This window comes from Boleophthalmus pectinirostris, unplaced genomic scaffold (assembly GCF_026225935.1).
Source record: "Boleophthalmus pectinirostris isolate CB_2022bp ecotype Guang Dong unplaced genomic scaffold, ASM2622593v1 HiC_scaffold_1, whole genome shotgun sequence".
In the NCBI taxonomy this organism is placed as follows: domain Eukaryota; kingdom Metazoa; phylum Chordata; class Actinopteri; order Gobiiformes; family Gobiidae; genus Boleophthalmus; species Boleophthalmus pectinirostris.
This window is the reverse complement of record NW_026570970.1, coordinates 23,322,168-23,347,066: the sequence shown is the minus strand read 5'-3', so window position 1 is coordinate 23,347,066 and position 24,899 is coordinate 23,322,168. Positions and strand designations below refer to the sequence as shown.

General features: G+C 37.3%; 1 protein-coding gene across 2 annotated transcripts; it reads right to left on the bottom strand.

Annotated features, from left to right (window-relative positions):
• Positions 1-400: 400 nt before the first annotated feature.
• On the bottom strand, positions 401-21,717 carry ikzf2 (IKAROS family zinc finger 2). 2 transcript variants are annotated; one of them, XM_055153205.1, is made up of 9 exons: positions 21,340-21,717; positions 20,285-20,364; positions 19,613-19,655; positions 15,849-15,944; positions 10,206-10,397; positions 7,692-7,859; positions 4,729-4,866; positions 4,238-4,369; positions 401-3,719 (listed from the first exon to the last, which is right to left on the bottom strand). In XM_055153205.1, exons 3-9 carry the CDS (start codon positions 19,638-19,640, stop codon positions 2,953-2,955), a joined length of 1,521 nt encoding a protein of 506 aa, XP_055009180.1. In that variant the 5' UTR covers positions 19,641-19,655; positions 20,285-20,364; positions 21,340-21,717; the 3' UTR covers positions 401-2,952. The 2 variants fall into 2 exon arrangements, with proteins under 2 accessions (XP_055009180.1, XP_020775987.1); XM_020920328.2 differs by lacking the exon at positions 21,340-21,717 and adding an exon at positions 20,520-20,897.
• Between the last annotated feature and the right edge of the window lie 3,182 nt (positions 21,718-24,899).

Here is a 24,899-nt window from a genome sequence, read left to right as displayed (position 1 = left end):
GGTACACACAAAAAGAATGTATAGACATGGTTTAACTGCAGCGCCTTCAGGAGCTTTGATTGACTGCGTCTGTGTGTTTGTGCATGTTACACAGATTAAAGGAGCAGGGAGGTGAACTGGCTGCTCTGACATTTAGAGGCCCCAGCAGCGCCCACCTGTTCACACACAAACGAAACAAACACAACTTATTACACTGTACATGGAAAACAAAACAAATGTGAACCCACTAAACTATGTAGTAGCAGTGCAACAGTAACTAACTTAGTTTTAGGCCTGAAAGTATATTTAAAAATGTCTCTTCCTATAGTTATTATTATTTGTAGCCTCCTATATTTGTATATTATAATTTCTTAGTTGTTTTAAGGTATTTTTACCCACTGAACACTTACTGGTGCTTTAACATAAATGACAAAACTGACTGTAAGTTTCTCCACAACATTTTATAACAATAGAATAGTTTAGTATTAGTTGTAATATAGGGCTACAAGTGCCTGGAGAACCATAGTGGCTGGTAATATTGAGTAATTTGTGTGAGATACAGAAACCAAGACGAGGCAGTGACATCCATTGTTTAATAAACAATCCCATTCCTTATAAAATATACATAATGTTCTTCACAGCGCGTCTTCATTTAAACAGGGTTCAACTTCCTTCACCAGATTTACAATGCTTTTTTTTTTTTTTTTTTTTTACATTTTTGCCTGTATTATTCATAAATAATACATCAGAAATTCAACATCCTATGCAAATACCTGAGTGCCCTCGTATCATTAAATGGTCAATATCAGATATTTCTGAATTATTTTGAGAATCAGTGCCAAAATATAAATTGTCCATATATTATTTTCTATATTTTACAAAATATAATGCACCTGAACCCTGTCTTAATTTGTAAACATCATTTAACAAAAACACACACAAAAGTCCACAAAACAGTTGCATGACTCTTGCAGAAAAATAGACATTAGTACACTCAAAATTTACAAAAACGTGTCCCGTAATCTCTTTATAGCAAAGCTTCGATTTCAAGTAAACTTCTCATTATTCACATAGAAGACCTTCTTAGTACAGTTCATATGGCTCCATTAGTATAAGGCTGATCGCATAAAAATATAGATTTTTTTTTATCCCCCAATACAACTATACATTCATTTTTTTAACATTGTGATTTCTGAATGCACTTGACTCTGGACTTCTTTACTGAAAAGGGCATATGATTATGTCATACTTTCAGTGTGAAAAGTGAACAAGTGTAAACAATCCTTGCTTTAACTGGCTTCAGGGAAGAGCTGCCTTTAGAGTTGAAGGAGAAGGAGAATACTTTATTCATAGATAGAAAGCTACAGCCACAATTGTTTCTGTTTAATTGTGTTTGCAATATTGTGTTTTTTTTTTTTGTGTTTTTTTTATTTTTTATTTTAGCATATTTTCAGAGCATGATTTACAGCCAAAACGTACATTTGCAGTAAGACAAAGTGCTATTTTGGTCAAGTGTCTGTTGCAAATCTATTCTGAAGTGTCCACATATTAAACTCAAGTTAATACAATCAGAACAGTTCTGACAGTGCCAACTTGCTTTGTCCAAATGCTAAATATTGATCTTCTTTTAAAACATTACAAGGTCAAACTTAAATATGTGTAATCTGTTTTAGTGCGTACCAGGAATCCAGACTTTATACCCAGTTTTAATCTAAGAAGAAAAGCAGGCTACAAAGCTGAAATGCCTATCACTACACATCTCTCTTTCCCTATCTCTTTGGTATCCATTGACGTAAGGACACGCACTCGGACCAGTCATCTTCAGATGTGTTGGAATCTATTGGTTCACAATAGCGGCAGCTCACCCGCGTCACCCGGATCACTGACTTCTCAGAGACCAGCTCAGGATCTAAACAAATGCTTATTGGTGCTGCAAACGTGTTACCTTGGAGTTACAAAAAAAAGATGAGCAGACAATATGGCCACAGAAAAAGTATGGACTAGTGCTTTGTGTGGCTCCTCGCTTCACTTCACTGTCAATACATTCACCTTTCAAAAGGAATTGATCAGTGCGACTAAAAGCTGCAGGAATATATCATCTTTCACTGCGTGTGCCAGGAAGTAATATGATGTGCAAAACATGGGCGATACGAAGAAAAACACTGATAAAGCTGTTATTGAGAATGAGTGTAGGGGAAGGGTTAAGGTTAGGTTGACTCTGAGAGGAGTGCGCCGAATGTACTGCGTAAAATAAAGGGGGTAGAGAAAGCTGTTTATAGAGTTGCCTAATGAATGAAAATAAGCTTAGGGTTTACAAACATACAGTTTGGACTGTCACTATGATTACTTCCACAAGCTGATGGAACTTAAGAACATAAACTTCATATTTGCAGTGGGAGGAGAAGGTATTGGAAAAAGCAAAACACATTTGTCATCATAGGCGGTGAGGACCTTTCATTAGCTCCTAAATAATCCAGTTAATTGTAGGGTATTAAGACAACACTCACGTTTTCCTATTTGCAATTTAGAGACCAATTGAGTAAAAAGAAGCTGGTTATATTTGTGAGGCAACCTAAATGAATTTAAGCAAGGGTATCTTCAGTGCAATGTTGGGGAGCAATCACTTTTGATCTTGTAGTACTGTAAAGAGGAAAACAAATATTTTCTAAAACAAGCATACAATAACCATGACAAAAGCAGATGACTCTGCCTCTACAGATCAGCCAGCTCTGCTGAAGCAGTGAAGAAGAGAAGAGGGAAAACTTTACCTTCAGTTTGTTTTTGTTTTTTACAATAAAAAGTAATTAAATATGTATAAAATGTGTCTTTGGCCATACCTTCATATGATTGTTCAGCAGTATTCACAACAGTAGCTTAAAGCAGTCAGTGATTGTGCTACACCCCTGTACATTCAAGTGTGTAGTCAGAGGTTGAGGTTGAGGACGGTGTCTGGTGTCACTTCTTCAACTCCTCTCACTGGAACGTGTGCTCACCCCGCACGATGTGAGAGGAGAACTCATAGCGGTCTTTGCTGCGGTGCCCACAGATGTTGCACTCCAGGGGATCTCTGTAGCCATGGCAACCCATGTGGATAGTGTACATGACATGATCCAGGAAGAGCACCCTGCAGTGATCGCACTGAAAGGCCCGGATCTCTCCTTCTCGCCCAAACACGCGGATGCCCTCGTGGTTGGCGGGGCGTTCTGTGGCCATCCTCAGTATCCCGGGCCCCCCTAGTGGTCTGGGAGATGCCTCTGTGCCCCGTTCCCCCATCACGCCCAGGGCAGGACTGGCCTGGGAGCGGCCACTGGGTGGGCGCTCTCTGGTTGAATGTCCTTGTCTCTCCTGAGGACTGCTGCGAGCTGAGTCCACTGTCTCCTCTCCACTGACATTGGGGGAGTCTTTGCCCTGTGGGGCCTTGCTGAGCCTGTTTAAGGATGTGGGGCCATTGGAGGTGGGCTGAGGGGGGAACTCTGAGGGCGGAGGGGGAGGCAGAGGCTCACAGTTCCCAGGCCGCTCACTGCGTCCCAGAGGCACCACTCGGTGAAACAAGGGGTTGACCATAGGCACCACGTCCACCATAGAGACAGGGGGGCCTGGGTGGTGCATGCCCAGGTAAGGGAGGGCTGTGCTGATGGGGGGCTCCATCATGTGAGCGTGCATCAGCTCCGCCTGCTTGTCATACTTCAGGCCCATTTCATATCCCATATCAGGGAAACTGTAGCGCATCAGACTCTCCCCTGCACAACAGAGAGGCAAAGACATGTCTCATGAAAACCTCATAAACTAGTTTGTGTTGGTTAAAATAAAGTAAGATCTTGTTGATATTCTGCTCCTTATTTTGTACATTTTGTATTTTATGTCCTTTGAGTGAAGCAGTGGAAAGCCCCATCCATCTTGAGTGCTGGTTAACCACTCCCGAACAGGGATGCGGTGAGTTGTTTTCACTTGATAAGGGCAATGGCAGTGTTACAGGTGTACCTAACCACAGAAAACATTTTCCTAGCCTGTCTGTCATCCGCTTGTTCTACTGCTCTCAATCTTCGTATTTAATACTGTGGTGAGACACTATTTTGGGTGAAACCAAAGTGAAAGCACAGTGTGTCCTTATCTGTCTGCTAAATAAATGAAGTAACAATAGCACTACTAATGCAGCTCACATACACAGAAATCATTGTAACACTGCCATGTTTTCATTTATACATCCAAAATGGCATTTTCATAGAAATGAAGAACATTTGTGTTTTTAAATATTTACCAACAAACTTCTGGGGGGTGGTGCTCTTCCTTTTGGCCACGTTGCTGTGCAGACGCTCAATAACGGGAGGTCTGTCAAAACTTGCCATGACGTTGGGCTCTGCCATGAGCCTTGGTTCTGAAGGAACTTCACCTGGACAAAAAACAATTATTTTAATTCATTTATTCAATATCTTAGACTAATGAAGAGGAATAGTTAATGTAGGACTGCATTCTGAATCTCAGTTAAGACAAGTTCTTCAAGTTCTCAAAGTGAGTAACTAACTTATTTAGTTATAGAAACTTCTCAAATTAGATTCTACTCCCTGAAATTCTGCAGTTGGTGTGAATATGTTTAAACAAGCTCAAACAACAAAAACAATGAATTAGTAAAGCTAGTATTATATAGACTGCGATATTACTGAACATCACAATATTTCTGGAGTACTTTAGGGTACATGAGAGTACAGAGTACATGAGAGTACAGAGTTTTGAGTTTTCTCGTCTGTTTACCTGTGTATGGACCGGTGTTTGCGCCGGGATCCAGGCCAATACCTTGAAGGTAACTATGGCAACGCTCTTTGTGCTCCTCCAGTGACGTGCGCTGCTTGTAGCTCCGCCCACAGTAGTTGCACTTGTGTGGCTTGCCAACTAAAAGTGAAGACATTCAATGGAGAGCAAATTAATTTCATTCCTCAGTGCACAAAAAGAAAGCGTGGGCCAATCCTATGAGATAATTTAAGGCGCTATGTAGTTTGGGTAGTGCGTAGTAGTAAAAGTACAAACAAAACAGAATGAGTGAGATCATGGATGTTCCACTATAGTCTGAGGATTCCACAGTAGACAGACAGACAGAGGTAGTAGTGGGCGATAGGCAGTCACACTGTCTATAGAGTGTGTGTGGCAGCCCACTCCTCAGAGGGCACGATGACTGAACTAACACATCCAAAGGTGGTGGTATAGGAAAGTAGCTCCCGCGGTGAAGGCCTATGGAGGTGGCTGTGATTCATTCAACATTTTGTTTTGTTTGCTTTCTGCCCACTTCATTTACACAACAGAGAAAAACACATAAACATATTCAGAAGTAAAATCTTATCAAGGGGTCTTTGAAGTATCATTTTGGTCAGTGGTTCAAACTTCTCACATCAAGCACCACCTAAGATAACATCTGGGTTTCCGAGTACCACCAGATCTGAACCCGGACTATATAAGTACTATATTAGAGCTAAAGATAAGATGGGTGGAGAACCATACTTTGAGAAGCCCTGGTTGAGGTGAACTTAAATGAACCTATATCTGTACAAACTAGGCACTAAATAAATCAAAGAAATATTGATTATCTGAAATACTATCAACTAAATAAAAACAAATTCTAAACCAAACTTGCTAAATGAGGAGGCTTGACTATCACCATGTCAAGAGACTTCTGAGCACCATCAAAAGTAACCAGCGTACCAAAAATGATCCCAGCACCACAGCTTGAGAACCATAGTACTTGCACAAAAAATGGCCACAACCACATTCATTTAAATTGAGTAAAAATGACAACGCAGAAGTGTAAATAGGACTGCCCCATGTGAACGGCCTGGTGACTCATATAGAGAGCAGTTAAGTGGACTAAAGCTAACTGATGTGATCCAGACATGCACTCATCACTTCTACCACTGCGGTAGATATTATTGGTGCAGTCCATGATGCTATTTTCACTTTGAGACCAGAGTGCACTTAGGGACATAGTTATCACACTTTAAAGTAAAGTAAGGGGTCAGAGCTGTATCATGCGATGGCTGGATTTCATCATTATATTTGATTATATCATGCACAATCCACCTACGCAAATAATGAATGGCATCTTTATAATAAAATGATGCTCTTTAATAGTCATATCTGAAATGGATGAGCTCCTGTGTTTTAGTGAATGATGAGAGTGTGTTTTCTGACTAACTGCCTGGTACTACATTGTGGTCTTTGAATGACAGTGTATTGGCTAAATTTGAAACTAGGCCCACAATTATAGTCTGTAATCCACAACACAGTAATGACAACGGTTTCAATATGATTAAATTTTCTGCCTGCTCACTGAACTTTGACAAGTGAAAGAGTAAAAATACACATGGCATGATGTGAGTTTAAACAGTAGGACAAGCATAAAGTGAAGTGTTGGTCTTTTGTCACTGCAGCCCGCACTACTCTGTGGAGATGGTATAGAAGCGCCCACACATGAACTGTGGCAGATGTTCTAATCTATAATAGTAAATGGCCTTCTTATAGCACAATTGCTTGTATAAGTATATTGTCTAACACATTCAAATGAACAACAAAATAAATGCTATGGAAATGAAAAACATTATTATTATTATTATTATTATTATTATTATTATTATTATTATTATTATTATTATTATTATTATTATTATATTATAATAATAATAATAATAATAATAATAATAATAATAATAATAATAATAATAATATAATAATAATAATAATAATAATAATAATAATAATAATAATACTTTACATACTTATTGTATTGAATTTGTTCGTCATGCAACATTTGTTAGTCATGCCCCTTACATACACACACACTAAATGAACGTGAAATTAACCAACTCACAGATAATTTTAAGGTGACATTTCTACATCAGAAGAGGAATCCATTACTACAAATTGACCTTTGATATGATACTGCATATATCTACCAGTCAATAATGCGGTGAGTAGTTAATAATCATTCATATAGAAGAGAGATTTTACAGTATATTAAGTATGAGTCTAAATGAAAAGCATGCAGGAGATATACTTTTCAATAAGAAGTGAATGGTATGAATAACCTCGTAAAGAGAGAGAGAGAGGTGGTGCTGGTTTGACCTTGATTTGAAAAGAGTGAAGAGCACATCATGATAATAAAGAATTGGGTGAGAGTTAAAAGAGACAGACAGTATTTATATGTGTCTAAACATACAACATGTCCCGCTCATAATGTCCTTGGCATTTAACACAAAGCACTCACGGAACAAAAATGAAAACTATTAATGAACAAGACTAGTTATTGAGCAAACAGTCAATAGTTTTTATATCTCACATGTTCTTGTCATGCATATATATATTTGTGTATCATATTTGTGCATCACAACTGTTCTCATAAACTTCAAAAATAAATGCATTAACAGAAGTGCTCAAAAACTATTACAGACAAGGTATGAATTATGCATAGAAGACTATAACATTATTAATGCAGGCTTTATGTATAATGCCAACGAGAAACATGCACAAACACTAGACATGCGGCATAAAGTGGGCCAAGCAGTGTAATAGCACCCAATACATGGGTTTCAGCTTCCTGTTACATGCAACATTTTGAGGGCTTTTGTTGTCTAATATATAGTTATAAATTGTTAATCACTATGGCAAGGGTCTTAATGATTCTGACACATAGGGACTCAGAGTAGAAGAAGAGTAGCAGGCAGACTCACCAGCGTGTGTGCGCAGGTGTCCGGTAAGGGCGTCTCTGCGTCTGCATGCGTAGCTGCAGAAGGGACATTTGAAGGGCTTCTCTCCGGTGTGCAGTTTGATGTGTCTCAGGAGGTTTCCCTTCTGAGTGAATGACACCCCACACTGGCTGCACTGGAACGGCCTGTCGCCTAGAGACACACAGGAAGTCACTGTGGATCTGCAGCTGACACCGAGCACCAGACAGACAAACATATGGGACTGTGGCATTAGTGTATGTATGTAACCTGTGTGTGTGCGTGTGTGTATGTATGTATGTCTGTATGTATGTATGTACGTACTTACATACGTACGTACATATGGAGAGGAGCTACACAAAACATGAAGCTGGGTTTTTATGTACAAAAACTCAAGTTGAGTGATTTTATATTTACTGCTTTTTGGGGTCTAAATTGATAAGCTTTTTATAATCATTTCAACAATTGAAATCATATTGGCTCTCATTGTCTCATAATTAGTAAATCCAAAGCAAATGCTTACACATGTTATAATGTTATGAACTTATAGATAATTGTAACTAGTGTTACAGCATAAAATTCAAACATAATTAAAGTAAAGACTACAAAAGAAAAGTTCTAAATGGCACCACAATGGTCAGGTAGTTATTTCAGATGAAAAACTACCCAGGGCACATTGTAAGAATTTCCCACTAATACAAGCAGGTGCAATGATTTCACATACATGAAAAATGAATGTGTTGCCTATAAAAACATAATTTAAGGACCATCAAAATGGTTAACTTGTTATTCATATCATGACACATGTGCAAACGTTTTAAATGGTCATACTGGCATTGTTTTTCCTGAGTCAAGAAAAACATTACGGAGTAAAACTAACCTAGACTTGACGATCCACATTTTTAGAAAACAGCATACTACTTTCTTAGTAATCCCTGTACCTCCTGGTTTATGACACACTCAGGTTATTCATTATCAAATTTTAATATTAAATTACTGTCGCTCACGTTATTTGTGCGCTGAGGTGAAATCAATGAACAACCCAAATTCTACAAGTTAAATATAAAATAGCTATGCATTTTATCCTTGTTCAGAATCATAAACAACTAATTTAGAGACATTCTGACACAATTACCATGTCCTTTGGCATGTACACAATCTATGTATAGTGTCTTATGTTGTATGTCCAATGGCTATTTGATTTGGAGCCAGTTGAAAAACCGAAATCTGATCTTAACACTGTGGTGGTGGCAGTTAGAACAGGTTGTGGGGGATTCCAAGGATATTTTTCCCTGATAATAATTCCAGGCCTAAGCTTTTGTCTTTGCACTAAACAATCAAGAGGACTCCACACCCACTGTCGAGGAAAACCAAGACAATTCTGACTCACTCACAGTCACAGGGCACAACCAGTTAAGTGGAGAGTTCTCATTGATCCATCATAGTCATAAAGCAGTTTCGACTTGAAAACATAGGAACAATATAAATGTTATAGACCCTTTAAAAGTATGTAAACAAAAATATTCTAAATTCTTTAGTGGAAAGCAAACTGTAAGCAATGTGATTTTAGGGAAGATTTAACTGGGATTAGCCTCAGAATATCACAAAATATAAATAATCCAAGTTGCCAAGTTTTGGCAAATGGCACCAACTCAGTCAATTAACTGATGTCAAAGCGTGGTTTAAATACATTTACAATTGTATTTTACATTTTTGGTTATTTAATGGGAGATTATTATACACACATAGGGCAAAATCCACATTTTTGGGTTTCTACTGGACAAATCTATTTTAATTTTGTCCAAAGGTATAAAGGTATAATAAGGTAGGTGCAAAAAAAAAAAAAAAAGTGAACCATGTGATAATATAAAACAATTGGGGTAGGACTCCATAAGTTTTTAAAACTTCATCCTACTCCTTTTGAGCACCAGGTCCCAAATATGTAATGTCCATATCACTATTTTTGTTATTGTTTTTGAAGCTTGTTGTACCTGGCTCAAACAAATAAATAAATGAAATGAAATATGATAAACTTAACCATACACAGTGTTGGGAAGTAACTGAATGATGTACCGAAAATACGTATCCAGAATACCAACTTTTCTAAAATCCAAGGCATACATTGAAGTACTAGATCAGAAAATTGTCAGTACTCTGATTGGACCATGCATTGGAAAACATTACAAAATACATTTTAATGCAGGTATCCAGTATAATGTAACTAAATACATTTTCAAGGTATTTTTCCCATGACTGACCATAAATTATATATTTTGTGAGGCTCAAATACAACACTGAGTTGTGAAGTATTTTTCCATCTTTTGTAACAGAAACTAACAAACTAACTGTGAAAACTACTACCTTAGATTGTTTCATATTTTTTGTTAAGTAAAACCATGAGCATTTAGATCTGATGTCGGTTAATCGTTGAATATTGATTAAACTACTTCACTTTACATCGATTAGGATATTTTGAACATTCAGTTGCCGTAGTGATTTAAGGGTCTATATGTGTAGTACCATTGGGCTGTCGGCTGCCTCCCTCTGCCTGGGCACTGGGCCCGGTGAGCCCGTCCTGCAGGGCACTGGGGCTGTTGGACATGGACTCCTCCAGTGGGACCCCCTCCTCTCCAGTGTGGCTCAGTTCCTCCAGATCAGGACTGCCACTCTCCACCTCCTCCATGGCCTCATCCTCCTGCTTGATTGTCAATTCTGCAAAAGAAGTTGTAGTGTAACTTTATATATCATGTATGAACAGTTACATCCAAAGTGGAAAGTAACTAGAATTTTGTTTTCAACATTTTTATATTTACTCAAGTAGTTCTGTTGATTTGATTGATATTAGTGTAAAGTTAAAATGGTTAGGACTGGTGAGACTCATTTTACTAAAAGGTAGTGGAAATTATTGTATTTAAAATGTTACTAATTGTCTTATCTAGTTCTCCTTAGATTGACATTCAAGGTGCAGTTTTTCATATTACTTTCTGGATGGACATAGACAGTAAATGTAACATACATAGTTAATTTCTCTACAAGGCCCAAATGTTGTCCAATTTACACTATCATTATCATTTGTAAAATAAAGATAAATGACCTTTACTTTATTAAATGCATATTTGAACCGCCAGAAAATCCTGTTCCTTTCAGAATGAGATATCTTTACTAGTTCCTTGAAGGGTAATAATTGGAGCTACCTGAAGAAACAGGCACACATAGCAGGTGCACAGGTAATCTACATGGCATGACAGTTCACAGGAAATCAGAGATGAAAAAAAGATGTAAATAATTCTTAAGAAAACCTCAAACAAAGTTCAAAAGCGGAAGTAATAAAAGGTCTTTGCGTGTAAATTGTCCGTAAATTTTGTATGGATTTTGTATATTGATTACATAGATTACAAAGAAAGATTCCTTCCTGTAATTTCCTTATTTTTCTCTTTATAAACTGCCTCTTCACTGATGTAAAACTATGATATATATATTCACCACAGATACTATCCCACCAACTAAAGTAAATGTGAGAGAAATGCAAAGAACTGTGATGTATACTTTAAATAATACTTTAGAATAGTATTTTAACATTTGAAATCATAAAACAATTCCACATGATCTGCCCACCTACGTTTAGACACTTAAAACCACTGCAGACTTAATAGAAACTTTTGTAAAGCACAAACATGTTATAAAAATGCATTAAAATGAATTATTCTTCACTCTCAGAATAAAGACAATTTGGAGGTCATTCCAATCGACAGTGTGAATGCTGACTGAGACAATTCTCTCTTTTCGATGAACCCAGTGACCTGTTCATCAAGGAAATCATGTCAAACACACACAAATATTCATTTAACAACTTTTAATTAATTTCTTCATTTTATCGACAGTGAAAAAAATTCTATGTATGAACTCAAAAGCACTTTTAGGCCAAGGTTTACAGACAAGTGCTATACAATTAAGAAGCCCATAGACCAGACAGTTGATACAATATAGACTGGAAAATAGAAAAGTACCACTTCACATGTTTCAGCACACTAGAACAAAAGATTAAGAATCTCTCAGATCTCAGAATAGATGGTTATACTTTCAAACTCACAAATGTTAATAATACGTGTGTAAGTATAAGTAAGATCATGTTCAGTGTGTGTATTGAAATATCTTCACTTATATTTCATGAGCCAACATAACAGCTTCCTTTTATAGGCAAAAGTTTTTTTGTTTTTTTTTTCTTTTCCTTCTTTTTTTTTCTTTTTTCTTTACAGTTACAGTTTGCGTCAGATGCCCTTCTTGATGAAAGCCTCGGAAACGGTGGTTCCCAAGCTGGGGGTAGGAAAGACCCCCTGTAGAGCTTTGTCTGGTTAGAGGAAATGAAAAAAAAATCTTATTATGAACCTTTTAAAACATATAACTATTATTACTACACAGTGGTGCAACATAACAAAGTAAAAATCAGTAAATCATGAGCCCTGTACTTAAGTATGCATTTTAGAGATATTTTACTAATACTAGTACATTTTAAAGTGGATATTTTTTACTTTTACTTCGCTATATTTGAAAGTATCTGTACTTTCTACTCCACTACATTACACTACATACAGGACAGAAAGGTATTTTTGATTGTAGTATGAGACCTGCTAAAAAAGATTTAATTTTAACACATTCATAGTTTGAGCAAACAAAAAAATACGAATAAAAGCAGCTAGAAAAAAACTACTTATTCCATTGTTTCTGTTGAACTAAATTTAGCACAAGTCTTTATCAAAATCATTAAATTTGAGCTTTATATTTTTATGAGAACTCAAAATCTGTGCAAAATACTTTTCCTTTTTACTCTTTAAGTACATTTTTAATGGTAACTTTAATACTTTTACTTGAGGAGTTTTTTTCATGTGATACTTTTAGTTTTACTTGAGTATGTCTTTAGTCCAGTATCTGTACACAACTGAGTACCTCCACCACTGCTACTACAACTATATTTTACTACTACTAATACCTTCAGTAGGTAACAAGTGTACTATTTACAGACATTTTATCAATAATGAGTCAGGCTTAGTAACTATTCTAAAGGGGATAGGGGTAGGTGTATTAATTAATTAGTTAGTTGTTATGCTTTGTTTTGCTTTGTACAATATGAATTCAGTTTTTCTTGATGAATTATTGAGGCTAATAAAGGTGCACTTTATAAGGTTTGGAAAATACTGTAGTTATTATAGTTCATTCTGTCACCAATAATCAAATTATTAATTGTGAAAATAGCTTGCCATTTTCTGAATCTAAAAATTACAATCACAATTCTATGTTACCGATTTCTATAACGAACTACATCTTGCCCAAAACTATTTAGACTGACCTATAGCTTAATATCACAATCACCATCATTAAAAGTGCTTGTGGAGTGGGCTTGCCAGTAACTTAGCAACTCAACAGGTAGACAGCAGCATTATCTTTTACTTTCCTGATGAAGAGAAAAAATAGACAGTGTATGAGAGAGAGAGAGAGAGACAGAGAGAGAGAGAGAGAGAGAGAGAGAGAGAGAGAGAGAGAGAGAGAGAGAGAGAGAGAGAGAGAGAGGCGCAAGGAATCTTTGAAACTGGCTGGGCTGGTTCCTGGCTGTCCTTGGGGAGAAAGGGAGTGTCTGGGCCCTGAAGCTGCTAACACCAATGGAAGACTGGTTGGATGGCAGTGCTAAAAGGCCTTATAATTGGGCATATATAATTGTTTGTGTGTGTGTGTGTGTATCCGGGGGCGTGTGTGTGGGAGGGAAAACTATTCAGCACCTGCAGCCTCTAGGTATCGACTCTTAAAAAAACTTTGTAATATACACAAGATGGCGGTAATTATAGTTTTGAAGTAAGAAGAGATGAAAATGTATGGAAACTGACAAAATGGCGTTTGGTTACTACAGATTAAAATAGTATGACGGCTGTAAAGAACGGTGGAAAATTAATCGAATCAATGTTTGGTTTGGTTCATCAAAAAAGGAAAATATAAAAAATCCATCATAACCTATACTACATTTAGGCATTCCATAACAACTAAAGATGTCTTTAATTATTTATGTGTGATTAAAATGGACATTATAAAGAGATGAGAATCTCTATTTTCTCAATGCCAATGATGCTATGTTTATAATCAATCTAATAAGCAACTTATCGGCAGACCTGGTCCCTAACAAAGAACTGGCACTAGCCTAGTAAAAGCGCATAGCCAAAAGTTATCTAAGAAAATAAAACAAAAACTAAACGCTGTGAACTATCTGTGTCTAATTGTAAAACATTATATTGATTGCATTAAATAAATCACAATAGACAGATTTAAATGCAGAAATTCTCCTTTTAAAGTTTCAAAATCAGGTACCCAAGCTTTAGGCAATAATTGATTCAGTTTAAAGCATGACCTTGACATTAAGTGAGATTTTTAACTCACTCAGTTTTATCGTCTGTATCAAATGGAGACCAAAGTATTAATAATTATAAATAAAATTATAAAATATGATGCAATATCTAGACAGTTTTAGAAGGATAGAAAGTGGATTTTTATACATCAAATATACCATTACAACTAACTGAATTGAATGAAAAAAGGTACATTTCATAATTAAGTAAAAGTTAAATAGATCTTTACAGCAGGTTTGTAGAGATTTTGTTTGTGTAAATCTACTTTAGAACAAACAAAGCGTGGTGCATGTGTAGTTGTGTAACTGACTGATCCTGACTGTCCAGTTGTGGGATTTACAGGGACAATAATGATAGTGTGTGTCTGACACTGACTTCCTATCTTGAACAGGTCTGCTCCAGGCGCTCATCCATCTGCAGCTCTGCGCATTTATGCACTGAATTATAAGTCTTTATGGAACTCAAAAGTGGTCTGTGACTTTTGAATCAGAAAGTCAAACTCGCATACATTTACCACTGAACAAAGTAAAGACAACATGAAAGGTAAACAACTGTAGCAAAAAAGGAGATGCTAGATAAAATGTGTTATTTTATGATATTCAGTAACCTTAAACCTAAGATCCTATGACGTTAAATGTTTTATGTGTTTGTATTGCCAGCATTACGTTTGATGAGAAGTTCAACTAGGTTTAAGTTCTGGAATGATTCTGGTATCGACCCTTTGTTCTTTATATTTTTCTTACCTTATTCTTATCATTCACTAGATCTCATGGTTACTTAGAATAATGTAGTTGCTCAATGACTAAGAGCATTTGATCCCAAAATAGAAGATTTCAAGTTCGAGTTCCTGTCCAGACACAGTACGCATTGCATAAAAGGGGCAAGTGCCTTGGCAGAGGTCTGTGCTCTGTGCACACTTTTGGATGTGGTGTTACTCGTCTGCACCACCATCTTAAGTCTATATAAACCAGTGTTTCTTGTGGGCAGCGTGTATGCTGTGGAAACACTTATCCCGACACGAGCCTTGTCTTTCACAGCTGTATCCTGGCAACACGGAGCAGACCCGAACGTCCTTCAGCTCCTTACATCTTTACATCTGTCTGTCGTCATGTGGCCCAGTGGTAAGCACACAGTGATCAGATAAGGATACAGTACACTTTGAATGGGCAGTCCGGATAATGGCATTCACTCTCAGACAGTTTGAGTGTTTCAAAACCCAGCCTAGAGCCAGCAGACTGACAGTAAATGGATATTATTAAAGAAGACATGATCTGTGCCTCTGTGCAAATCGGTCGTCAAACTGTGTATGATAAAAATGGCCAAATGGTCGAGGTGGCACAGTCCACTATTTTGATAATATTATGTCATCTAACTCATGTTGTTACTGGCAGTACAGTGGTGGAGTGGTTAGCAAATTAGCACAGAAACATGGGGTTTGTCTCAAAATGAATTTTCTCAGTATCTGTCTCATGTACCTTTGTGTAAGAATGAAAATGTTGACGAGATCAGAACTTGTCATCTCTGCATTCAAAAAAGTTATGCAAAGATTACCCCATGCACTTAAATTGTTCACAGGGGATAAATTATTTGATGGATTAACACAGAATATAAAAAATGCTTTATATACTATTATAACAGAATGTCTTTTTATCAGCTCATGTTAGTGAGACATATTTTTGAAGTGAAGACAACTGCAGCCCTGTGGTGTGTATTGTCTGACCATTGTGCATTGAGCATCCAAACTGTGTGTGGAGAATATTTACTAAGCACTTACCACAGGGGGACTTAGGACCATGGGGAGCTGTCTGGCCATTGGACTTTTCCACCAGCATTCGGGAGTTCTCTTTACCAGGCGAGCACTGGCCATTACCTGAGAAACACGTATAGTTAATGTCAACTAAAGTCTTTTCTACAGTTTTACAATAAATTTAAATTCAAATCCTAATTATTTCACTTTATTATTGGTAAAAAATATGTACTCTAGGCTGACCAGGTTATTCCTTTTCAAAATGTCCACATTAATATCCATATATGAATCCTTATTTCAATTCCGAGACCAGGATGTTTAAGTTTAAGGCTTTTTTTTTTTTTTTAATATAGGGGTAAATTTGTAGATTCTGCTTTATTTGTAAATTTTTATCAAAGTGTTAACAGAGCTTTGTCTAGTTACCAAAGGCACCTGTTTGAGCTGCCTATAGGATTCTTATGTCCAGTGGATGTGTATCAGATTGCAGCACCTTCAGCGGTGTGCACAGAGAAGGCCATGGATAGCCAGTGTCCACTCAGAGGAGAGCAGACCCATCCCTGATCCTCTTACAGGACGGTCCTATCAGGGTCAGCTCAACAATACAGACACCCCCTCTGACCCAGGTGTCACATCCCTCAGGACACACATGGACATGTCTTTTACCTGCCCCACAAACACAGAAACTATATATGGACAATGATACGCACAACTAGGCTTGGGTTTGTATAAACTATTTTCTGGGATTAAGAGTAACATTCAGTTACATCCACAGGACTGTAATGACTCTGCTACATGTACTTTACCCGTATTGCAACGGTATTTTATTTATACTTCAGTTTACATGAGTAGTAGTAAAACTCTTAACACTTGTCCTTACATTGTGAGCCTTGATCTAACTTGATGGAAGCTATGGTTTAAAAACTTTTGTTGTGTTACTTGTGTGTAACATAATATGTTTGGGCTGTCTGGATAAATCAGAATCAACCCAATGCATGTTTTTATTTGAGTGATTGTAATGACTTGTACTTTCCTCTGCATACTGTAAGTGCTATTTTTGCAATAGGCTGATTTGACTTGATTACAACTTTTGCCTTCTAAAGATACCCCAACTTTGGCTGTGATAATATAGTTAATCCTCTACGTGCTGTCTATCATTCTCCATAAAAGACTAACCTGTCAGATCACATTTTGCTTTGACAGTTTGTATTAGCTGGACAAGTACTTTGTGCATTGTTCTATTGTACTGGTGGCCTGGCTGAGTGGGGCATGCTGGGAAACGTTGTCCCTGACACAATCCCTGGGACGGGGCTCAGGTTGCACAGGTCGGGGTTGGAGGAAATCTCAGGTGACCGAGCGTCTCTCCCCTGGCAGCGCTGTCCTGGAGACAGGACTGGCCCAGATTTGTCATGAAGGATTTTCCATTACTGTAGCCACCAGCACCACCGCAGTGTGGCTATGGGACATCCAGCCACAGAGCGCATGGACACACTGGGTTCACTGGCTTAGCATTACAGATGCAATATTTATAGATGTTATGGAAGCAGTGAGTTTACATGTCAGGGTTATTAAAAGGGTTTAAAAACAAACAGGTCCAAATTTTATGCTGACTAACTTTTCATGAGTTTCACTTGAAAAGTGGAACGAAATTGAAAAAGGGTAGATTTTATCTTTTTATTTGTGTTGCAATTTAAGGGTTTCATATATCTTCATATTTCAAAGTGTGTTTGTTTTACAAATATAAACATATTTAAAATGTGCTTTTATAACTTACGTTGCATGTGTCTTTTTGGACATTATTAGGCAATTGTATTAACTGATCTATTGATAAATAATATGTCATGTGTCCTAAAATGTTAAATATATCATTGTGGAGACTGTCCTTTGTGCCTAGAGAGAGAGTATTTTATAGTACATTGATGTACAGTATCTTTCATCATCAAATCTGTTTTCCATCCCAAACCTCAATGCTTTAATGTTGGAAAATGCCCACAAATATAGCAAACCACAGTCATTTACACTTTCACAGAATGAAGGGAGGCCCACGTTGGCTTGTTTTGGCTGAGTCAACTCTGTCTGTGCGTTACAATTGAGATATTAGGTATTCACAGCGGGGTATGGTATATTTGAGTAATGCACTAAATTAGGATAATATGGTCCACTAATGTGCTGACAAATGGAAAGGAGCAACTACAGGCCTACATACAGTGGAAATGATGCTGAGCTATATTCTGTGACTTATTTTTGAATCATAAATTAATATAAGATGTTTCCTCCTCTCCCACCCATCGGTCAGAGGATGCGAAACTATAGCTCAGAATGATAACCCATAAGAAACAAGAGGCAGAGGGGGCGGCAGAAATAGTGACAAAGCATGTGGAGGAGAGTATGGTCACGCATTTCTCAACATTCAGTGTTATCTTATGAATTAAAAAAAACAAAACATGTCCTTAATGGTCTGTGGAGGAGCTATCAGATTGACAAGGCTGTATGCAGGCTTGCATGGTGCATATCAGGTCAGGCTGTTTGTGTGCATCTGAGCAAGGACGTTCCTTTTTTCTAACTTTATTTTGATATGGTTTATCACATTGTACAGATTACTGCAAATAATGCTTAAAATAGACTTCTTTTTAATGTTATTATTTTATATTAAATCTTAAAAGCAATGGTATTAGTAAAAATTGAGACTGAAAATTAGTGGATAGCTGAATATTAGTAGAAGTTATATACACAGTGAATATTGCAGTAGTGATAGTATACTTAAACCTGAACATTCACATATTAAAAAAAAAAAAAATCTTTATTTAAACTATTAACTTTTACTTCAGAGTGAATAATGCCACATACATTAAAGCACAAGCTGATAGCACCATTTAGATTGCATTGTATTGTATCTGTATTGCACATCTGCAATGTGCCAAAATGCGGCTTGTATGATCTTGGGCACTTGTAAAATGATTCACAGTGACACTTCCTTTGTTCCTTTACTGTCCACAGAATCTGGATTTGAAGAAGCAATTTAAGGGTTCTTTCTTTCTTAATCACAGTGGACAGAGCCTTGAGATCGATGTATATTACCAGACCACTGCAGCAGACGCCAAACCAGCCAATTCACCATGCACTGCTTTCCTTTGCAGTATATAAGCAAAAGGTGCAAAATATATATACTGAAATGTAGCTTTTTTATTTAGAACGCATTTGACATAGATGTATGGAAGTTTTGAAATGTAAAGCAATGCAAAATGAAATGGTTGACTAATTAATAACTTCAAACTACCCAGGACTAACCCTGGCCCAAATCAAGACCCAAAAGTCCCTGTGGTGTGGAAGGTCGAGCTACCTGCTACAGATATGCACACAAAAGCAGAAAGCTGCACTGAGGGGGGCAGGCAGGATCACACACACACAAGCCCAAAGGAAACCAGCAAAGGGCAATGGAGCACCACAACGCACATATCCAGTATCTGCTGCACACACAGACAGGATGTCGATAATGCATGATTCTCTCAAGCTTTAAGGCTGCACAGGAAAAGGCTGCAGTGAGGGAAAATCCCTCCAAATGTTTACACTTTAAATTTTATAGCACTAATTATGAACAAATTATTCTCATTCTACGTTCTGCAACTGGAATACATCTTTAATCCATTCTGACCAGCTGTGCAACACAGAATCAAACAACACCTGACATAATAGGAAATGTAACATAAATGTAACATAAAGATGCATATATATACATATTTTAAACAAAAGCGCTGTTGGGCATCATGGTTCAAATGTAATGTAAAATGACTTACTTGAGCAGTAACCACCTGGAGTTTCCATTTCACTTTGGGAGTTCTGCACAAATTGAAATATAACTAAATTACTGCATGATTTTAACATCATCAATGAAGCATTTTTAATTTTTACTGTGGGGCTAGTCTGCTAAATATGTTTTAGCTGTAACAGGATCTGTGGGTAACTGGTTAACTACACAAATGAAACAGCAAACTGTCATTCTTTTATAAAACAGAATGAAATAGTGTTTAATGAAAGTTAGAGAAGGGATTTGAGAGTGATGCATTTTCTATTCTCTGTATCTACTGCATGTGTGTGTGAACTGAAACAAAATTTGGTTTGAATTTTCACCAAATATATTTCCAACAAATGCCTTTCTTAAATATACTGTCTATATTCCCCATTTCAGCTTATGATATGTGAAAAAACTGATCTCCAATGTGTTAAAAATCCTAATTTAAAAATCCAATAAAAATGACTTATGTGGTTATATTGTCCCTGTACAAAATATAGAATATAAATCAGTGGTTGAAATGCCCGTTTAAAAATATTTTCAAGCTTATAGAGAAAATCTACAGTTTTTGTAATTAAAATCTAAAAAATGTAAGCATTAATTAATTAAACACTGAAATACTGTAACATAAAACATATAGAATAGACAATAAAATGAGGGAAAAAAAGTGGTTTACCTTCAAGTGTATCCCCAGTAGAGAGTGAGTAGGGGATATCAGCCCGGGACAAAGGAGGGAACCAAGTATCTCCTCCTCCCCTAAAAGTGAAAATAAATCAGTCCCGGTGTGATAATGTTTGCTTTCTTATTTTCTGACTATAAAATATAATAACATATTTTAAAAAATATAATATTTTATCTAAAAAAATAATCAAAGAAGCGCCAGATATTTAGGAGCGTCTCTAAAATCCTACAGGTGTTCGCCGGTGCGTCTTGAGCGCGTGTCCCGTCAACTTGTGCCTCTTCTGATGGTGTCACTGGCACCGTCCCGTAAGGCTCAGACATACAAACTTCTCCGCACTTTTCCCGAGTTTAAACCGACTTCCTGAAGCTCTCCAGCGGGGCAGAGGTGCACTGAGACGGGGGTTAGACTCAACAAGTTGGTGAAGGAAGAGAAGGAGAGGGATCGATCAAACTGGATCCACCGGTTCCTAAGGAATTAGCCATAGTGGCAGGGAGCAGCCAAGCTATTTTTCAAAGCTACTCTTAGGACTGGAAAATCCGTGTGGGTAGCTAGGCTATATCATGCATTTAAACACAGCGTGAACAGATACATGTGAGAATGCCAGGATGACATGCATCCTACCCTAACTGTCAAGTGAATAATTTATGCAATAATAGCGCTTAAAGGGAAAACTTTAACACAACAGCCTGAACACTTATTTGGCATCATTATAGAAGCATCATAGGTGTAATTTCATAGGTGAGTGCATATATAAATTAAGTGAAATGTCACTCAAAGCGACGCAGTTTGGTCGTAGCTGTAGTGTTCCAGAGCATGTCTCTGGCGCTGGCTGACAGAGTGACAGCTTCAATTCAACAGGTTATCCGATCACAACAGCGAGCCCGTGTGCTTCTCCATTCACCAGACAGACGCTCCTTGTCTGCTCACTGCTGCAGACATGCGCCTCTTTACGGCAAAGCGTCTGGAGCTCTAAGCACCGGTCTACAGTCAACAACGGCACGCTTTTTTTTAGTTATCGCAACAAGCACATGTGTTCTTTTTCACGTTACCTGTGCAATACTGTGGAGTTTATATGATCCCGCGAACTGGCACACTCATCCACATTGGGCACATCAGCTTGACTTCATTGTAGCCCGACATGCGCCAACCGGTGGGGGGCTCGAAGGCAGTTCCTAAAAGGTAGCAGCGGCTCAAGCAACAGTTGTTCAATCCTCCAGTGACTTCCTCCTCCATCTCCTCATGAGCACAGTGCACAGACACGAGCGGCAGCGGCAGCAGACAAGGCAGACCCGAGTTGCTATTCTGGGAAGTTGGTGTGACACGCAGAGAAACGGATCACGGCGGAGTGTGGTGGACCCAGTAGTCTGCGTCTCGGCTCGACAATCGATTAGATTACAAAGAAAGGGCCTCTTATTTCTGAGGCTGCAGTGAGGGTTACCTATGGCGGTGCACTACAGTAGCCTATCGCGCATACAGACTCATTTGTCTTCTCCGCGTTTAAAGTGAAAGATTTGCACCTTACAATGAACTGAATGAAAAATGAATGAAAGTTATGGCAATCCTTTAAAGATGTAATCAACAAGCTTTGTACTTTTATGTGGATTTATATTGTGCGTAAAAGTAAGCCCAGTTTCACTTTTGCCATATAGAAAAATAGTTGGACCCTACACTTAACCCTTTAATGAACACATTCACAACTGTCACTATTACAGGTGGGATGAACAGACTAGTGAGGACCTTGAATTAAAATGTCAGTACCCCCTGGTGGACAGACACGGCCATAGCAGCTCCATGTATCCTCATTCACCTCACTTCACACTGGACTGCTGTGTATTCTTGTAACCATGGCACCCCTCTATTACATGACATCACTGCAGTAAGAAAAGCACAAATATTATATATCTGTATGGTAAGTGCTTTAATGAATCACTGTCGAGTTATAGCAACATGAATTATCTTTCAAACTATTTTTCTGATATATTTTCTTCCAAGCACCAATAGGCAGGCAATAACAGAGCCTAAATGTTTCATTAGATTATATGAGTTGCCCATGGGTTTCAAATAATGAAAATTTTGGACTGTCACCATAGTAATTAACAATACAAACCTAAATATAATATCTTTTGAATGATGAAAAGTCCTCAAAATGTCACATTTAACAACAAGCTGAACCCCCTACTATTTATTTAGGGATCAGTTTAGTTGAGTAAAGGACATGGTTACCTCACAGGGATTGACAGAAATGTACATAAACATCATATAGGCTCGAGTTAAACAAGGTTACAATTATGAGGCTTCTACATGTGATTATAAAAAGCACAGTATTTACAACACATATTGTTCAAAATCTATATAGATAATATCCATCATTGTTGGATGTCACATGCACGTCAAATGATCCCTATGATAATAATGTCTTCAAAAATAAAAATGAATTGAGAGAAGTAAAAAGACTGTGGGCAAAATACCAAGGTATCTTGCGGTTGTTGCTTTCACTTTCATAAAACTAGTTACAATTTAGACTGTAATGTGGCAGTCTTGATTTTAAGAATGATGAATCTGTAGCGCCCTCTTCTGGGAGCTGCCATGTATCTCAATTAATAATTGAATATATTTCTTTGCAATGGTAGTTAAGTTTGATGCTGTGGTGTGGTTGAACAGCTCCCTCTGCTGTCCATCCACTAGGCTTATATGCCTTACACACCTTACACACATACGGTGTGTATGTGCGCTGTATAATACCTCGATGTGATAATCCTAGGCTGAGGCATTGATATTGAAACCACAAAATAAAGTAGAGTTTACACTTCAAGAGAGTTTTCATCCATAAAGAGTCTCTTACAATACTCTTAATAGTACTAAAAAGGTGCACTTCATTTAAAGGTGCACTATGTAAATTTTCTGGTTCCTCAGTAAGGCACTGGGCATATCTTGCATGTTTTCAATAACATATATTTTTATTACTAAAAAAACAAAAACAAAAAAATACAAAACAAAAATACACAATCTTACCTCTCTACAGATCTGATTGAATTTTTGAAGTTTAATGCTATGTATCTCCATGGAGACAAGCTGGCGGCAAACCATCCAGTAGAAAAGTTACACAGTACATCTTAAATAGTTCAGCATTTAAATTTGCTCCAATTTGTGTTCAAATGGAAAACATGGTCAGACAGGTCACGTTTATATGCAGCTCTTTCAGTCTGTGTGAGCGTTACCACAATCGTCTCTCGGTTTCACATGCTAATAACTGACTTTAAGCCCTTTCACCTCAACAGTACCTCAACAGTCTACTGCTTCACACCCACATCTCTGAGTAACTGTCAGGTAAAAGCAAAACAAATGCTTGATGTCGTTCAATGGTTAATTTAAATTAACAAATAATCAAAATTAAGGCTCACCTTATACAGCAAAGTGAAACTCACCATAACTCATTAAAGGTTACTCTGGGGTTTAGCAGTTTCATTAGATTCAAAGATCCAATAATGATACTGTGGTTAAAAACATGTCATGTCTACAACAATAACTACTACAGTAAATTGTGCATAAGATATAAACTGCAGCATGTAATACCGTGAGTTTCTGGCAGAGGGCACTGGTGGTCTTTCACACACTGCTTGTATTTTCTGCATTGGATCTGTTATAAAACTGCATGCAATTATTTCACACTCTTTTTTTCTCAACTGAACCCAAACCCTTGTAACTATTAATCATTAAGGATTTGAGTGTTTACAATGGTATTTCACCACAAATGCGATGATGAGTCTGATCTGTTCTACAGTGTTGCTTCCTATTTGTTTGTAAAGCATCTCTGAGTGCCCAAAAAGCATTATATAAGTCCAGTGTATGATTCTTGCCTTTTCTGCAATATTTTGTGATGTTTTGTCTTTCATATATGTTGACATAAGAAACCTGAGTGAACTGCCAGAGTTACTGTGGGTTCTCTCAGGATGTACACGTTTGCATGCATGAAATCATGAGAGAATCTAATTTACCCATAGAGTTACTTTTAGGAGTGACCATGTAAAAAATCTGTCTCCATTTTACACAGCAATTAACTGACTATTGTCTAGGCTTTGGCACATGACAGGGCTATGGTCCCAGGTTACTATGTTACAATAGGCTTTTTTGGTATCTTCACAAGTACTGAAAACATTACTAATTGTTTTTCTTTGTGAATTTAAGTGACCCAAGTAAGTGTGCTAATCATTTCTAATGTTTACAGTTTACTCACAGTAGTAGTAGATATATTATGCTTCTTAAAATGCTTAGTAATGAATGTTTTGCTCATTGTAAACCCCAAACATGATCTAAAACAGCGTAACAGAAATGAACTACCTGATCAGATTTAATAAGCCTAAGATCTTCACAGCAGCAGTTGACCTTAGGCCAACGTAAGCAACAGAATTGAATGTTTTTTTGTTTTTTTTTAACCCTACATGTATGACCCAGATGCAAGTTGGGAAGTGGGTGGATATAGAGCGAGGGTGAAAACCACTTTCACAGCACTTAAGCCCCAGGACAAAACATACATGAAGCAAAAAGAAAAAATAATAATACAACTCCAAGTAAACAAATTCTAAAGGTAAAAACTTTGTATAATATCTCT